Genomic DNA, 18,216 nt, shown 5'->3' with positions numbered 1-18,216 from the left:
GGTGAGCCTCTGCTCTGCTGCTGTCCTGGAGTGCAGGCAGTGGGACAGGCCTGCTGGGCCTAACCCACAGCACATCAGTATTTTACACTCGATCAGGTGTCGTGTTGACTAGTCTGGCTTCAGACTCCCCATGTAGCTTCGGATGGCCTTGAACTTTTGATCTTCCTGCTTCTGCGTCCCAGGAGTAGGGATTACAGATGTTTGATGCCACACCCCCTGATATTTCACATTTCTTTTTTTTTTTTTTTTTTTTTTTTTTTTTTTTTAAAGATTTATTTATTTAGTATACAGCATGTATGACTGCTGGCCAGAAGAGGGCACCAGATCACGTTACAGATGGTTGTGAGCCACCATGTGGTTGCTGGGAATTGAACTCAGGACCTCTGGAAGAGTAGTCAGTGCTCTGGAAGAGTAGTCAGTGCTCTTAACCTCTGAGCCATCTCTCCAGCCCCATATATTTCACATTTCTAATGTTAAAAATAATGAACTGATAGAAGTATTATCTTTCTAAGATGTGGGAATGACAGGGAAGATAAAGCACCATGATAATTAAATCAGGAACATATCTGGAGGCATAGTTTTTTTTTTGTTTTTTTTGTTTTTTTTTTTGGTTTTTCAAGACAGGGTTTCTCTGTGTAGCTTTGCGCCTTTTCCTGGAACTCACTTGGTAGCCCAGGCTGGCCTCGAACTCACAGAGATCCGCCTGGTTCTGCCTCCCGAGTGCTGGGATTAAAGGCGTGCGCCACCACCGCCCGGCTTGGAGGCATAGTTTTACTTTGATAGAGGAAACCATGAAGGGGGGGATGTATACAGATGCACACACAGCTTTTGCTTTGATAAAGGAAATCCTGAAGGGGGGATGTATACGGATGCACACACAGCTTTTGCTTTGATGACAGAGGAAATCCTGAAGGGGGGGATATATACAGATGCACACACAGCTTTTGCTTTGATAGAGGAAATCCTGAAGGGGGGGATGTATACGGATGCACACACAGTTTTTGTTTTGATGATAGAGGAAATCCTGAAGGGGGGGATGTATACGGATGCACACACAGCTTTTGCTTTTTGTCATAATAGCTTCATATCCTCTAAACTTGCTTTGCTGTTATTTTTATCTTCTGTTCTTGCATTATTAGTTCTGGTGCCTTGTTGCCATGTCACCTAAGGCACACTGCAATGCAAACAACGCCGACTGGAAAGGCTGCTCATAAATGGCACCAAGAAGCCACAGTAGGCCAGGCGTGGTTGTGTCCACCTTTAACCCCACACTCAGGAGGTGAGATAGGCCAGCCCAGGCTACATAGTGAGACCACATCGAAAAACAACAACAGAAGCTACTCCAACACCCTCCAGACTTTCTCAAAGATACAAAGGCAGTACTTTTTTTTTTTTTTTTTAATGAAGCACATCCCTTTGGAATATTCTCTATTTAAGAAGCACAAATACAAAATCTTACAAAAGCTTTTTTTTTTTTAAAAGCAAACTTCATTGTCTCTTCCTTCTTTAGTTTTTCTCTCTGGCCTTGAACTTGCAAACTATTCTTAGGTGGCCAACTGCTGGGATATGAGTGTGTGCTGTCCCATCTAGCTACAGCTGCTACTTTAAAACAAGATGGAGCAGGTCACAGCAAGTGCAAGTGAAGAAAACCAGGTACACAGCCCCGCTGCAGTAGGGACACCGCAGATTATGGAATCCACGAGGACTACGTGAATGAGAACTCCTGGCTGCAAGAACACAGAAAAGTCCTTCTGAACAATCACTGGCACTTTCTTCCTTGGAACATTTTCTGATTCTGCACATTAAGAGTGGAGTTTGCTTTATTCAAAGGGACTCTGACACTGAGGTATGAGCCAGGGCTTGCAAGACAGACCAGAATTTGGGAAGCTACATGAAGAACTGGCTTTGGTTCTGGGCTGCTTATAGGAAGCTGCAAGTCAGGCCAGGATTCTAAAAAGCACAGTGAGATCTCCTATAATCTCACGGTGCTGAGGACACAGAGTCCTGGGAGGAGAGCACCCTTCCCAGGCTGCTGGATCATGAAGCTGTAAGGGGCTCGCCATTACCAACCCAGACCTCAAACTTCTGAGGGAACAGACAGCCATCCTCCCCACATGAGAAGGCACTTACCCAAGACTGGGTGCTATGATGAAGAGAAGGGACAAACAGAGGTAAACTAAATCATGAAAACTGCATCCCAGCTAAGACCAATTCAATCAGAATGAATATGACAAGCCTGGGCTGCTGCCTGCTTATGGAGATAAGGAAATCCCTTCCGATAGACACTATCAACTGGAGTTGCTATGGGCTTATGGAAAACACAACTTGAGGAGGGTGCAGTAGTAAAGGACAAGCCTATGATCTTACCTGCTCAGAAATCTATGAATTGTGAGTAAAAGGCCAAGGCCAGCTTGGGCTCACAGACAAATCTTATCTCAAAACAATGAAAGGGTTGGAGAGGTGGCTCAGTGGTTAAGGACATACACAGCTCTTCTAGAGGACCCAAGTTTGGTTCTCAGTACCCACATACAGGAGCTCACAAGTGCCTGAAACGCAACTCCAGGGAACATGGCACCGTCCTCTGGTCTGTGAGGGCCTTGCATTTATGTGCACATACCCGTACACACAGACAACCCATACACAACTGAAGATAAAATAAATCTTTTTTTTAAATGAAAGAAAAGACAATATTTAGCATGCAATAAACGAAGATGCAAATATAAACAAAATGTCGTTAATAACCATAGGACACGCACTGGATGGCCTCAAACTCACAGCTATCCACCTGGCTCAGTTCAGGGGATCTGATGCCTCTGACCCTGTAGGTATGGCACTCATTTGCACATACCCACCCTCCCCCTGGCCCACCCTGAATGCTTACACACACACACACTCACACACACACTCCTCTCTCCCTGACCGACCACACCTCTGAAGCAGCAACTTTCCATTCACCTTCCCAGTTGGCTCCATCATCCATTGACTCCTTCATTCAATAAATCTATGAACCACCTGCTGCGCCAGGCACTGGGCCCTCCTGGAGCCTCAGCCCAATGAGAGGCCTGACGTTGAGCAGGTGCCCGCTGCAGAGCAGAATCCCAGCAGGGATACGGACTCATAAAGGTCCCACACAAGCTCAGCAGTCAAGGGAGAGATCAGGGCCAGGCAGGGCCAAGCAGCACGGACACAGCCAGATGGCCACCAGGAGACTCACTGCACGCCACGCACTGTTGTAGAGTCCAACATTATTAACTCACTGACCTCTCACATAACCCTGTGAGTTACAACTATTATCATCTGTTTTACAGACCAGCAAACTCAAGTCCAGAGCAATTAAATAATTTGCCCAAAACCACAATGGGCCTCAGTGGTGGAACAGCATGTTCTAAGGAACACAGAGACCTGGTGAGAAGAATCTCAGGGCAAAAGGATAACTTGATTTGAACCTAATATCCTTCTCCTCTGTAAGCACAAATTTAATACAAAGAACATGCTATCTAGTTAATGCAACAGTCAGCACCCTCTGCAGCAACAGAAGTAACTGCCTCCTACACACAGATCTGCCACCTCCTGCCACTGTATTCACAGCTCTCTGACAAGGACATGAGTCATAGTAATATTCCACTATTCACGATGACAAGGACGCTGTTGTCCTACGGAGGAAAAACAGTTTAACCACTAAAACAACTAGGCTGGCAAGACAGCTCAATAGGTGAAGGCACTTGCTGCCAAGCCATGCCTGATGACCCAGTTCAGTCGCTGGGACCCACGTGGAAGGAAGAGCTGACTCCCACAGGTTGTCCTTCGACTTCCACACAGCACTATGATATGTGTGCCCCCCCCTCCAAACACACACAATAAACACTGTAATTTATATAGCTACAAAATAGGGAATTTGAAAAAAAAATTCTTAAAAGAAGTAAAAAAAAAAAAATCCTGCCAATTATTTCAGCTGTCAAGGCTAAATTTTAACTGCATACATCAAGGAGTTCAAATTAGTTTGGACCAGTTTTAAAAGCATTTCACTGAGTACTGTGTGCCAGATACTGTACTACATACTAGGGAAACAGATGAGTGAAAAACTGTCCTTGTCCACTGTAGTTGGACCGTTTGGTCAGAACCGCCAGCTCCTCAGTAATGACACAGAGACTTATTAATTATAAAAGCTTGGCCATAGCTTAGGCTTGTTACTAACTACCTCTTAAACTTTAATCAACCCATTTCTGTTAATCTATATATTGCCACATGGCTTGAGGCTTTACCTGTCCTCCAGTATGTCTTGCTCCCTCTGGGTCACTTGGTGACCCTACTTTTCTTCTTCACAGCATCCTCTTGGCTGTCCTGCTATACCTCCTGCCTAGCTAATGGCTGTTCAGCTTTTTATTAAACCAATCCCAGTGACATGTCTTTACACAGTGTAAAGATTATTTCACAACAACCCCCAATGAGGCAGATATGTGCACAGGTACTAAACATGAGAGAATGTCAACCGAGGAAGGAAGGAAGGTATCAGGGAACATCCAGGAGTGGTGTCATCCTTGTATTAAAGGTCTCACATACATCTGAAAGGTTGACCAATAATGCAGAAGGACACATGCAAAGTCACAACACATGGGGACTGCAGTGGCTTCACACCCGGCTGACTAGAGCACACAGCCCATACTCCCAAGTGGCCAGGAATGAAGAGGCATACTCTGTGAAGGACACACTGGAGTCAGACTCGACATGAAGCTGGGAAACCCAGGGTATTATGAAGGAGACAAGGACAAAATGGAAGGCAGTGGTGGGACCAGTCAGGAGGCTGCGACAGTGACTCGGGTGAAGGACAAGAAGATGCTCACTGGAGCAGCAGCAGAAGGAAGGAGGGAAACAGCTCAACAGATATTTCCATCAGAACAGGAAAGATCTGGTAATGTACTAGATACAGGAAGAAAAGAATGGATAACTCTCAGATGTTTTATTTCAGCCCTTGGGAGGAAAGGGAAGCAAGGCTTAGCTCAGGTAAGGTGGAGGAAAGGTCTTGCCTCTAGGTAACATTGCTGCTTCCACCTGATGTCCAAATTCCTGTGTTACAAACATCTCCATCCTTCTGCTCACACTTGTCAGGCACAAAAACTGTCTTCAGAGAGGCTAACCTTCTAATTAGTTTCCTCTTTAACAATTATGAGATAATTAACAGTCAGGTTCTTCATCAGAAGTGCTGCAGAGCCTCTGGATCTGTGCTACAGACGGACCCTGAAGCTGCAGGACTCCACAGGTGCGGGGACACAAGCCTGGCTGGCAGTGGGCATGGACCCAGGTGACTCTTGATTCCTCAGCTACTGACTCTGAGAAGACAGGAACAGCACAGGTCAGGTTTTATTTCAGCTCTGATTGTTGACTATTCTGGAAGTCAAAGCTGGACAAACTAAAGCACACACTGCTGTGACAAAAGGAACTCAGCAGCAGTTCAGGCTGTGCTCCTTTGCTGATAATCTCAGTGACCTTGGGCACCTCTGCTATAGGTCAAAATTTCACAGCATAAAAAACAGATTGTAAGGGGAGAGGCGGGGGTGGGGCGGGGGAGACTGGGAAGAGGGATGGGGGGGGGTTAGGGGTTGGTATGTAAAATGAAAAAAAAATTTTTAAAGAAAAAAAAATAGATTGTAATAAAACAGCCTTCCATCCTTGATTTTCAGGGTAAAAAGGGTGACCCGCACTAAATGCTCTGCACTAAAACAGGAAAAGAAAAAAAAAAAGATTGATTTGAAATACTTTCAAAACTTCCTGGCTGACTCCTTTGTTAGCCCAAAGGGCTCACTGGAGACAGTGGGGGTTGATGGTGGGAGGGGCAAGGGAGGGGAAGAGGGAGAGGGCTTGGGTATTAAGATCACATATCACCTTTTCTAATCAACAACAGAACTGACTGGGAAGATGCTGACTGCTGACAGTGAGCCCAACACCTAGGAGAGGAAATCATAGGCGAGCACCAGGTCCAGCATTAGACCTGGCTCTGCTCTTGGGAGGCTGGGAAAAGGAAGGCATCCCGAAGAACAGATGCTTCATCACCCAGCCAGCTGGCATCTTTGCCACAGGATCCACTTCTTATAGGACTCTCTTTCCAAGTCAAGGGTTGTGCTGAGGCTAAACTAATCAACAGGTCTGTAGGGAGACTCCAGCCCTGACGCTACGTGAGAGAAGAGCTGGCAAGCAACTGCACCTGTCAGCAGACCTCCTCTGGTTTGCATGCCTCTATTTCAACCAAGACTTCATTTTTATCGGAAGTATTTACTGTAAGGTCCCCTTTAAAGTGAACTCTCTTGACGAGTATAAACCGATCTAACTTTGGGTTGAGGTTGTAGTTCAGCTATCAGGAGAAGGGTCTGTGCTTGCTCCAACACCTCATGCAAACTTCAACTTAGAGACGCCATGATTTTTAAAGTCAGGCTTTTTTCCTTTGCAATAAGACCATCATGATAGCTAGGGAAAGAGCCTAGCAGGAGAACCCTTGCCTAGTTTTCAGGAAGCCCCACGCTCAATGCCCAGTATTTAGACACACAACTGTAGTAAGGTGAACGCCAATCAAAACCCACGTTTAATTGTTAAAAAGGAGCCTTTGTAGCAGTTCAGCGTCAGAGCCCCCGAGGGCCTCTGGTGCCAGCCCCCACCTCCAAACCTCCCCTGGCCCTGTGCTGGCACTCGCCTGCCTCTGTGCAAGTCCTCCAGTCCTCCTTCCCCTGTGGAGAGCTAACACACATCACACTGCACAGGGGAACAGCAGGTTCTGCAGCCAGTCAGACTGAGCAGATCGCACGCTCTAGCCTGGCTTCAGTATACAGAGCTCTGTCAAGTTAAATACAGGCTGTTTAGAGGAATTTGTAATAATGGTACTTGAAACTCTAAGAAAAAAAAGTTTCACTTTAATATTTTTAACTGTTTACTGCAGTTCCTGAGAGTTCATAATTTGCTAGATATTATAAAAAATTCTGTTTAGAAGGAAACCTAGTATCAGAGCCTAGACAGCTTACACATGGCTTTTGATGCTTAGAACGATGACCCATGTAGGCAGTCACAGAACCAAGGCTAGCATCCAAGTCCGCATGGTCCCGCATGCTGAAGGCTGACTCACAGCTCATCGAACTGAACACTGACACAAGGTTAGCATATCCGAGGACACTGGTCTAGCAAACACCCACCTCCCATCACTGCCAGCACTCAAGAATGTGAAGCGCCGGCCTCGGGTCCTAAAGCCATGCTTTGTGACGTCTATACTGACTGAAGATAATTGACACTGCTATAGTTAACTTGCTTTGACTGCTAGGCAGCAAACACTCTTACACTAAGTCTAGATGAACACTTTTCCAGAAGTGGCCTCCATAGAAACTCTAAAAAGCCAAAGGACATTCATATCTGCACACCAAGTGTTCAGAGGCCAGCCCACTGAGAATAAAGCAGTGGACTGGGCAGGGGCTCTGAACACTGGCTCAAACACCAGGTGGCAACATCCGTTTCAAGTATGAATTCCAAGCTTGGTGAAGGAGAAATAATTCAGTAAAACCCCATCCTAGAGCCCTACAAAGCTCTGTGGCTCATTGGTACCTGTGTCTTCACTGATGCAGTCTGTTCAGGAAGGATCGAGGGCCAATTTTCATGTAGGAATTCTCTAATTACAGCAGTTTAAGACAGTTGTGTGTGGTACTTACTCTGGCATCAAAGTAATTAGTGTGAAAGATGAAAGGCGTGAGTCCAGAGTACAGCCTTGCTGGATTCTGTGTCACAGAACCACAGAAAGAATCTGGGAAGTCAACTGTCACTGAATTTGTTTATGCCTGTCATTTCCTCTGGCGAATTCACTTTACAGGCAGCTGGCAACGTAAGAGACTCCAAACTGGCTGGTTTTTATTGTTTGTTATTAACTCTTTCGACAGCAGCTATGGACCTGCAGCTAATTCAAACATGTTCTTGGTTCAAAGGGAACTTAATTATCTCAAGTCAAGGGCAGTTCTCAATCAATCGACAGGAAAGAGATTAACTGCTACCATGATGACATTCCGAAAGCCAGGATATAAAACACAGATGAATCATGGGAGAGAACCCTGCAGAAGAAGAGAGCCGGAGGCTGTTTTGTTACTAATCTTGAAATAAAGCTTTGTTTTCCTTCCACTTGCCACTCACTGTGTTAAACCTGATCATTGTTAGTAACAATGAAAATGTAATAAGCAGTCTGAAAACAGCTGCATGTGTTAACCGATCATCCCTGAGGGCTGCCACTAACACACAGGGAGATGCTTCTCTCCTGGGTCCCCACTAAGGGTCAACACAGGGAACCCTGCCCCACTGAGAAGTCACCATATCTCTGGATGAATCCATTAGAAAGCTCATTCGGTGGACTGGTGGCTTTTCCCCCATTACTTCCACTCTGCCATATCTAAGAGCAGGGCATGGCAGGAACACTGTCCTGAGACTGGCCAAATGAATCACCTCACGGTCTTCACACACATTTTATCCACGCTTGCAGTACATCACATATGTCCTTGCCCCCCTACACACACACACACACACACACACACACACACACACACACACACACTTACCCAAGACTCGTGGTACAGGACTGTGAGGAGATACAGCGCATAGTCATAGTTCTGCCTCTTCAAAGGGCATCTTTAAGAAGAGAACAGGTCAAAGTTTCAGCATACAGATAATTCATAAGACATTCTAAGACAACAGGTAGCATTCTTTGAACTTTATCTGCCTTAGGAAAATTCTGCGCTTAGAATACTCAGGATAGCTAGACTTGGCGGCACACGTGGGAGGCAAAGGTGGATGGATCTCTGTGAGTCTGAGGCCATCCTGGTCTACACAGTGAGTTCTAGGCCAGTCAGGACAACATAGTGAGACCCTGTCTTGAAAAGAGAGAGAATGAGAATATTCAGGATATTAAATACTGTTATTTCTATCTTTGCTTTCATCATTAATGGAGTTATTTGAGCTTAGTAGCATTAAGCGACTTTGAATACGATATGCCCAAGACATTCTCTTTATCATTTCAGTGCTTCGAGCCATGTGGACAGCACAAGCTTATCTAACGAGTCCATTTAAAAAGCAGGACAGACAGACAAGGCTGGAGAGACAGCCGAGTCGGTAAGAGCACTGGCTGCTGGTGCAGAGGACCTGGGTTCGGGTCCCAGTATTCACATGGCAGCTCACAAAGCCATCTGTAATTTCAGTTCTAGGGGATCTGATACCCTCTTCTGGCCTCTATGGCCACTGTATGTACATGGTATACACGCAGGCAAAACATTCATATACATAAAATAGAAATAAATCTTTTTTTGCAAGAGCAGATGCTGACTCTTTCAAAAATGAGCTGTACTATGTGTCTATTGCTGCTATTTTAAAATCGAACTAAGACCCCAGTATTAAGTGAAACTTCCTATGAGAATGACATGTGATACTTTTAGAATAAGATAGAAAAAGTAACAAATGCCTCTAATCACTTAAAGTATAAAATAAAAGCATCACATGGCTTATTAAAAAGCATCACATGGCTTATAAAAAAGCATCACATGGCTTATAAAAAAGCATCACATGGCTTATAAAAAAGCATCACATGGCTTTTAACTCTACATAGTTGCCAGCATAAATCATATAACTAGATAAATGATAGGTACTATCATTGACAGTAAAAGCAGCATTATCAGATGGTGCACATGCACACACAGTTGCACACACACACACAGAGGCACACACAACAAAGGCACAGACACACAGAGAGATAGACACACACAACGAAGAACACTAGTCCGCAAAGTTCCACCCACCTGTCTGTGGTGATAGTGAGCACATCAGTTGTCTTGCAATACCTCTCTCCTACAAGTTTAATAAGTTTCTTCTTTGCATGGTTGTCTAAATTCAAACTGGAAAGTTTAACCTTAAAAATACAAGAAAAAATATGTAAAAAAAAATCATATAATTTGTTTAATGAAGAAAAGCAGAGCTATTTAAATCAACATTAAACTCAAAAAACAAAACTTCCCCAACTTCTCTGTATGCAGTTAGCAGTCAGCAAAGCGCACAGGCCCAACCTTACTCTTGGAAAGTGGAAAAGCAAAGTGAAAACACAGTTTGGAGCTCTTGCAAAGTGCTGGCGCTTGCAGCTTCCCTGCGGGATCCACACAAAGCTTATGAGAAGCGCTGACAGAAACCCCATCACTGTCAGTAACTGGACACCGGAAGTAAGAGGTTGCTGAAACAGCACAGACCCAAGCACTCCCAACCACTCCACCCTGAGACCATGTTACTGCATCCCTGCAACTGGTTCAGGACGAAAATGACACCCCAACCTAAAGGCTCTAGGAGGCTGGAATATCATACCAGGGAAGAATCAACATTCTTCAGAAGCTAATACTGGCCCCCCGGCTGTTAGGAACTTGTCTACCAGGCTGGCAAAGTGCTTAGTGGCATAAAGCCCTGACTGCCAAGCGTGGGGACCTGAGCTCAATCATCAGACCCCACAGGATAGAAAGAGAAAACAGACTCCTACAAGTTACCCTCTGACCACCACACAAGGACATGGACGGACACACACACACACACACACACACACACACACACACACACACGAATGAATACATTTTTTAAAAAAGATGTGGAGGCCTCCTAGAAAAGTTTTTTCTCCCTCATTCCCCTCACCCCCTTTTGCCCACACTGGGGATGAAGCCACAGTCTGGCACACAAGGCAGGCACTCTGCCACTTGGCTATATTCCTAGCTCAGAACCTTTTCTTTACAGGTGATTCTGTAGCTCAGTGGTGGAGTGTTTGTCCAGCACATGTGCAAGATCTTGAGTACAGTCCCCACTGATGCAAAAAGAGAAATGCTATTTCTGTTTCAACTAGATATATTTAGGATAAATTGAGTTGAATCAGGGTCTTTCCTGGAACTCGCTTTGGAGACCAGGCTGGCCTTGAACTCACAGAGATCCACCTGGCTCTGCCTCCCGAGTGCTGGGATTAAAGGCGTGCGCCACCACCGCCCAGCAAAATGAGCATCTTTTATATTAGGGTATATTGGGTATACCCTAATGAGAATACAGTGGTTTTTTTTTTTAAACACCTATGAAATTATAATATTAAACAATAACATTTAAAATTCCAATTTTTATGCCAATGTTCAAAAAAAGTGGCAGCAATGTTGATTATTGTTGCAATCACTGTTTTAAAATTCATATTCACATTAGTATCTTATATAAAAAGATTTCAGCCAGACACTCTGAAGCTCTTCACAAGTGGCTGTGTGGCACACGCACGCCACCTGCTAGCCCGGAAGGGCACTGCAAATCCTCATCTTTGAGCTGGACCAACACTGACTTCCAGGCCAAGTGCCATTCACAGCCTCTTCCCAAATCCATGTTTTACAAGCTCTGTTTCCACAGTCTTGTGCTGTTAACATTATCCCCAAACAATGCTGCACTTCCAGTCACAGGAGGCTGTAATGTGATGCACTGTCCTCAAATGCCTGTCTATTATCACAAGAACTACACAACACTGAGGAATGTCTCCCACATCTGCAAACACAATGTGACAGAACTGTGGTCCACACATTAGAACTGAGCAGGCTTCTGGGTTTGCCACTTGCTCTGTAACTTCAAGTCACTTTATCTCAGAAAAACTTCGTTTCTCAGGACAACTTAACTCAGGGGATTTCTGCAGGAATGAGACTAACAGAGGGAAGCACTTTAAAAGTCAAGTCTTACACAAACACAAAGTCCCTGATTCTAAATGTTTATGACTATGGAGAAAAACATAACACGTACTCTGCAGTTTTACACTGTGGAGGCTGAAGTGTCAGCACAAGTGTAAGGTCTTGCATTCAGACCCATCAGCGGACTGCCTGCAACTCCAGCTCAGGCAGAGAGGGGGAGCTCCTGAGTGGGCTGCCTAGCTGGACTAACTGGGTTGGCAAGCTCTGGGTTCAAATGAGAGGTCCTGCCTCAATTAATGAATAAGGTGGAGGGTAACCCAAGATGATTCCTGACTCGAGCACAGGACCTCCAAACATACTTACATAGACATGCACTCACTCACACATACATGAGCCCACAAACAAACATACACACAAGCACACATACACAGAAACAAGCATACACACAAACACACACAAAAACAAGCATACACACACAAACATACACAGAAAGCATACAAACATGCACAAACACACATGTACATACACGCACACATAGAAAGCACATGCACACACCAGAGTCACAGAAAAACAGGCATACATATATGTTCACATGCCACACACACTCATTGGTTTGGATGTGAAGTGTCCCCACAGGCTCGAGTGTCTGAATATTTTGTTCACAGGTGGTGTGCTGTCTGAAGACATCGAAGAACCTTTGGGAAATGGTTGGAACCTTGGGTCTGGCTGGAGGAATCGGGGAGCTGGGAGGACAGCCCCCATGTTACGGCCTGGCTCCACTTCCGGGCCAAGCTCTCTGCTTGCAGATCCAGAGAGACGAGAAGCAGCCCCATGCTCCTGTTGTCTTGGACAGGGGCTCCCGCTGCCATCTTTCCCCACCGTGAAACAGCTAGCAGGACAGATCTGCTCTGAACTGCTTCTGTTAGGTCCTTTGTCTCTAATAGGAACCCACGAACAACTACATTATAGGATTTGTTCTTCTCCTTCACCACACTCTTTAGTTTAACCCAGAATTCATGTAAAGGTGGGAGGAGAGAACCAACTCCACAACACACAACTAACGATTGCTTAATAACAGTTACGATGTTTATTCCTATGAAATGCAATCATCAGATTACAAAGCACACACAATACCACCCCATTAAACACAATAGGCTGCATGAGCAGTAAAAATGCATTCGTTTTATAATCAGATACAAAATGCACTTAAAATACACCTAATGACAGTCACAGTGTTCAAAATGCTCTTACCCTTAATGTTACCACTCGTGCTTTGGGGTTTCGAATAGACGGTCCTGACGACACATAATCCGCTGTGTCAATCTCAATTGGAAAATGCTTTTCACACTTCTCATCACTGTCTAGTGCAGCTGGCCACTCAGTGCAGAAATCTGAGATGATAAAAAGTTATCTCATTTGTAGCTCTGTAAGTGATGCCCACTGTAACATGGGCCAGCAGACAAGATAGTCATTGGTAGAGTCTGGAGTCACAGAAGTCAAGCACAGGCTCTCCTCTGCACTGGACATGCATGTTGCTATTCCTCACCCCTTTCTTCTATGGTCCATCCTAACCTGAGAATGTTAGCTTTGGTGGGAGCAGGGATGCTGGGATATGGCTGGGGGCGCTTACCATGCCCACAGCCCAGTCCTCAGCACTGAAACTGAGTACACTATCTTGATGGACGTGCCAGGCTCTGCGAGCAGCTGCTGTTTAACTCTTCTTTCCCAACAACAGGCAGACAGCTCAGTGCCCAGAGTTCACTGCTAACTTATCCCCAAACCAACATGACTAGACAAGATCAACTGACAGGAACTGAGACCCGGAGGAGCTAAGTCCTGCCAACATTCTTCCCGAAACCAACTTACATCATCGTTAAGAGGGTCCCCACACCAATTCCTGCTCTACCATGTGACCCCGATGAGCCAGTGTGGTAAAATGGAAAACACAAACAGCTTGTCCTCATCTTAAGGGAAGATACCCCAGACAGAAGGTCGGTCTGGGTCTGAGATCTAGACCACAGTCCTTTCCCAAGCACTTATGGACAGGGCTCTCTCATTCCCCGAGCAGAGGTATAAACTCAGATCCCAATTTGTTGATGGGGAGTGGCTGCCAGCTTCCCACAGTTATTAGTATCTGATTTCACATTGCCTGACTCCTGCCAAGTCTCTGTGGACAGGGCTTTTAGCTGAGGATGAGGATTTCTCATACTGGGGGCGCTTCTCAGTCCTTGAAGAGCTCCACTCTATGAAAAGCAATCGGTTCCTCGGTTATAGGCGGACCTCACAGACCCAGGCTTCCTCTTGCAAAGCACATTGTGAGAGAAGCTGGTCATCATTGTGGACAGATAACATCGGGGACACTGAGAGGCCCTTTGCCTGTGACATTTCCCCAATTCCCCAACAGTAGTACTTTATCTTCCTTTAGGCTTGGTCAGAGTCAGTAAAATGTCACTCTGAGTTACAAAGATTCTCTGACATCAGTGGCTTGTGCTGAGGCAGCAGGAGGTCATGAATTCAAGGCCACCCTGGGCTACATGGGGAGTGCCAGCCAGATTGAGCTACCCTGCGAGACCCTGTCTCAAACAAAACAAAACAACCCCACCCCCAAGATGACAGTCCCTAAAGCCTGTGTTGAGGGAAGGGAGACATCACTGAAATGGATAATACTCTGATATGTGAAGAAGGGAAAAGCAGGGCAGGGTTGACCATCATTTCCACTGTGGACTCAGGCAGCATTCTACACCATGACGCAGGACACCAAGCACTTGTAAGAGACCAGTATGCTTAAGTACACAGACTGTTGGTTTTGCACAGAATATTTTTTCTTTTAAACTGCAAATAAGTCATTTCAATCACCAGATGATAATTATAGTTTTTACATTAAATTACCTAAATTATGTGTCCAAAAATAAAAACGCAGCCAAGGAGAAAGCACATAATAGACCCATTAGCGCCTCATCTGATAGGCACAGCAGTGGGTTGACTTTCAAAAGTCTTGGCTTTTACTTGACTTCTCCACTTGGTAAATTACTAAACTCCTACATTTCACATTTTCCATTTGCAAGTTAGATATAAAATCTCAAGTGACCTACTTTAAAAGAAAACTGAGAAGAAATGATGAAAAACCTTGAGTCTTTTGGAAGATGCAATCTCAAGCCAGAGACGGCAGAAGTGTAATTAAGGAAATAGGAAAATGCTCATTTACGCTCTGTAGGAAACAGTGCTGCCATCCTGAACGTGCTCTTTAGAAGCCTTGATTTCAGTTTAGGAATTAGAGAACTCCTTTATCAAAACAATCGGTTGCTAGAATACAAGCACATCTAAAAATGTTTGACCCCAGGGACCCACACAGTGGAGGGAGGGAACTGAGTCCCGTCAGCTGTCCCTGACCTCCATATGCACACCACGGCAAGCACATGCTCTAACACAACAACACACACACACACACACACAGAATAAATAAAATCTAATTTTAAAATTATTTTGTTAAAAATTAAAAAGATGAAAAATGTAATTTACCATGGTGTACAGGAATGCATTTGTGGACTGGCTTTTACAAGATAAAAACGTGGAATTCAATCTGTGTCAAGTGGGACATCAATTTGGAAGTTGTCAGTCTTAGAAACGTCCTAGCTTTTGTTCTTTTCCTAAAAAGTCAGAACAAGTTTTCTGCGCACCGAAGAGTGCCTGAAAGCATCCTGGTGTTCGCTGATGGCCCTATCTAAAGGTACTAATTGTTCAACTACAGAATCCCCAAGAGCTGTGGATCAGTGCTCGCTTGCGCGCGCGCGCGCGCGCGCGCGCGCACACACACACACACACACACACACACACACACACACACACACACACACAACTACGGGAAGATGTTTGCCTTCACGTCATTGCTGCTGTGGGGAGCGGCATTCCTCTGCAGGCTCATTTGTATGAGCTGGTGGCACTGCTTTGGGAGGCTGTCGAATCTCTAGGAGGTAGGGCCTAACTGGAGGAAATTGGTGTGGGGTTATTGCTCTGCTTCCTGATCTGTCAGACAGTAAGACACTTTACACTCCAGCTGTGTCAGCCAGGAGCCCATAGCCACGCCCTCTCTGCCATGACAGATTAGAACCCCTCACATTGTGAACCCAAACAAATCTTCCTGTAAGATGCTTCAGTAGGGTACTCTGTCATAGTGACGAGAAAATACTAATATTCCATGAGGGAAGGAGAGAGCCACCATGCAGGTGGATGACATATACGCTAATGCCCAAGGAGCAACAGCCGCTGCTTCAAGTCAGCAGATCTAGAACTGGTACAAATAAACACGGTCCTCTGGAAGTAATTACAAGAACTAAGGAATGACTAAAAGATTTTTTCTGGGATAAGAGGCAGGGATGAAATAGCAGGAGGCTTCTACTATTTGATTAACTACATATATGTATCACTTTTAAGTTGTCAATGTTTTAAAACAGTTAACCAGGTCAAATCTGTAATCGTGCACTCTGGAGGAAGAGGCAGGAAGATCACTGCAAGGTGGAGGCCAGTTCTATAGAGCAAGTTTCAGATTAACCTGGGTTACACAGCAAGATCTTGTCTCAAATGAGTGAATGAATGAATGAATGAATAAGTAAATAAATAAATGTTTAAAAACTAAGCTAAGCAACACAGCTGCTGACATGGTAATTTAGGACTTGTCTCACATGGTCAGAGAATGCTGCAGGTACTTAGTAAAGCCAGGTCCAGACACAGAAAACCTCTAAAGGTACAGTATGTTTGAAAATGTGCTTAGATGCTTAAAAAACAAACAAACAAACAAATAAATAAATAAATAAAGGGTACAGTCACAGAAACAAATGAATAGTATAAGTCTTTTTTTTTTTTTTTTTAAAGATTTATTTATTTATTGTGTACACAGTATTCTGCTGGCCCGTATGTCTGCAGGCCAGAAGAGGGCACCAGATCTCATTATAGATGGTTGTGAGCCACCATGTGGTTGCTGGGAATTGAACTCAGGACCTCTGGAAGAGCAGCCAGTGCTCTTAACCTCTGAGCCATCTCTCCAGCCCCGAATAGTATAAGTCTTTAAAGAAAGAATAAAGTAATATAAAAAGAATAAGTCATGTAAAGATGGGAAATACACAGGGTGTCTGGATCCTTATGGTGCTTTGTTGACTTTAAATTTTTTAAATGATAATGTACAAAAATCATTAGCTGCTGAGAGACAGTGGATTATGGAAACTGATCAATTAAACCCACCTCTATATTTTAAGACTATCTTAACTTCAAAACAGAAGTCAAAAATATATTGTGCTGAGGTAGGGGTTATGCCTTTGTTTCCACAGGGAACAAAAAGTTATGGTTCTCTTCAAAACTAATAAAGATCAGATTTGATTGGGGAAGACTTCTTGAAAATCTTGGCTACAGACATGAAAAAAGAAGCCAAAAAGACTACAGGACAGGTGATGTATATGCTGATCCCTCTACTATGGGAACAGCTCTGAGACTGGACGAGACATGATAAATCTTGTTGGCTACAGAGTCTTCATGACTTATTATTACATGGATAGAGGTTTGGTTATACAGTCCAAACAAACTTATAAAGTTAATAGATGACTTTTACCTGCTCAAACATAAAACAAAAAAATCAACTTTAGCTGACTTGTGCACACCACATTCCATACTTGTGTTAATGCAGATATGTTACCTTTAAAAGTTTGTGTGCTTTCAGGAAAAAAAAGGACCAAACACCAATGAAGACAAGTAGCCTAGCCTCTCAGAATGCCTGCCTCAGTTGCAGTTTCCACAAAAATCTATATCCAGAACAACTTCAAAGCTGCTAGCTGAGATGGTCCAGCCTCACAGACTACTCCAGCCAAGATAAGCTCTACACTTTCCCATCACACAGAGACTAAACAAAAAATACAACTAGCTCTCCTAGGCCTTGACCATTATCTCATTTTTTCAGGGTCTCCTAAAGATGCTATAGTCCTCAGACAACAGAAAGCAGTCTCAAAAACATGATGCCCACATTCCCAAGAGGTGGAATATGTGATTTTTTGATTGTTCATGGATTATGGATGTTTATCATCATTTAGGGGGTTGGTTGAAAGTTGTTGTTGGTCATGGTCAGGAAAAAAAACTGAGCAAAGGAGATTCAGGGATTTCTTTCTGAAGGGAAAATGGGGGGATACAGTATAGAAATGATAGGATAAAAGGAAGGATTGTTGAGTCAACTTTTGAACTAAAAAACAACTACTAGTCTCCACTATTTTACATTGGTGTGAATTTTTATATACTGATACAAATTCAATGTTATTTTTGTTATACTATATATATGTTTCTACTCTTGTTTAAGGTATTGTATCTATGCAGCTCATTTAACAATGGAATGTAAATTTTCAGTCCTTGAAAGCTATTATTATTAACTATTTAGGATAATTAAGAAATACAGGTGAGTAGTTAGTCATCTATAATAATCAAACTTATAGTCATGTTAGGTATGTTTTCAAGGTCAAAGAGAGATATATTCTATATAGACAGATGTTCTTCAAAC

General features: G+C 44.0%; 1 protein-coding gene across 3 annotated transcripts in view; it reads right to left on the bottom strand.

Moving 5' to 3' along the window:
* Mrps35 (mitochondrial ribosomal protein S35) overlaps positions 1-18,216 on the bottom strand; it is a 34,873-nt gene that overhangs the window by 1,176 nt on the left and 15,481 nt on the right. For 2 of the 3 annotated variants that reach the window (XM_052721776.1, XM_052721777.1), the window contains 3 exons: positions 12,936-13,075; positions 9,804-9,913; positions 8,574-8,643 (listed from right to left, as the gene is read on the bottom strand). In XM_052721776.1, coding sequence (XP_052577736.1) covers positions 8,574-8,643; positions 9,804-9,913; positions 12,936-13,075 — 320 coding nt within the window. Of the gene's footprint in view, positions 1-5,135; positions 5,328-8,573; positions 8,644-9,803; positions 9,914-12,935; positions 13,076-18,216 lie in introns of all 3 variants that reach the window. The other variant, XR_008214585.1, reaches the window with a different exon arrangement.

The sequence above is a fragment of the Peromyscus californicus genome, unplaced genomic scaffold, assembly GCF_007827085.1.
Source record: "Peromyscus californicus insignis strain IS unplaced genomic scaffold, ASM782708v3 Scaffold_6__1_contigs__length_162567912, whole genome shotgun sequence".
In the NCBI taxonomy this organism is placed as follows: Eukaryota; Metazoa; Chordata; class Mammalia; order Rodentia; family Cricetidae; genus Peromyscus; species Peromyscus californicus.
Note: the sequence above shows the minus strand (reverse complement) of the source record. Positions and strands in the feature narration are given on the sequence as shown.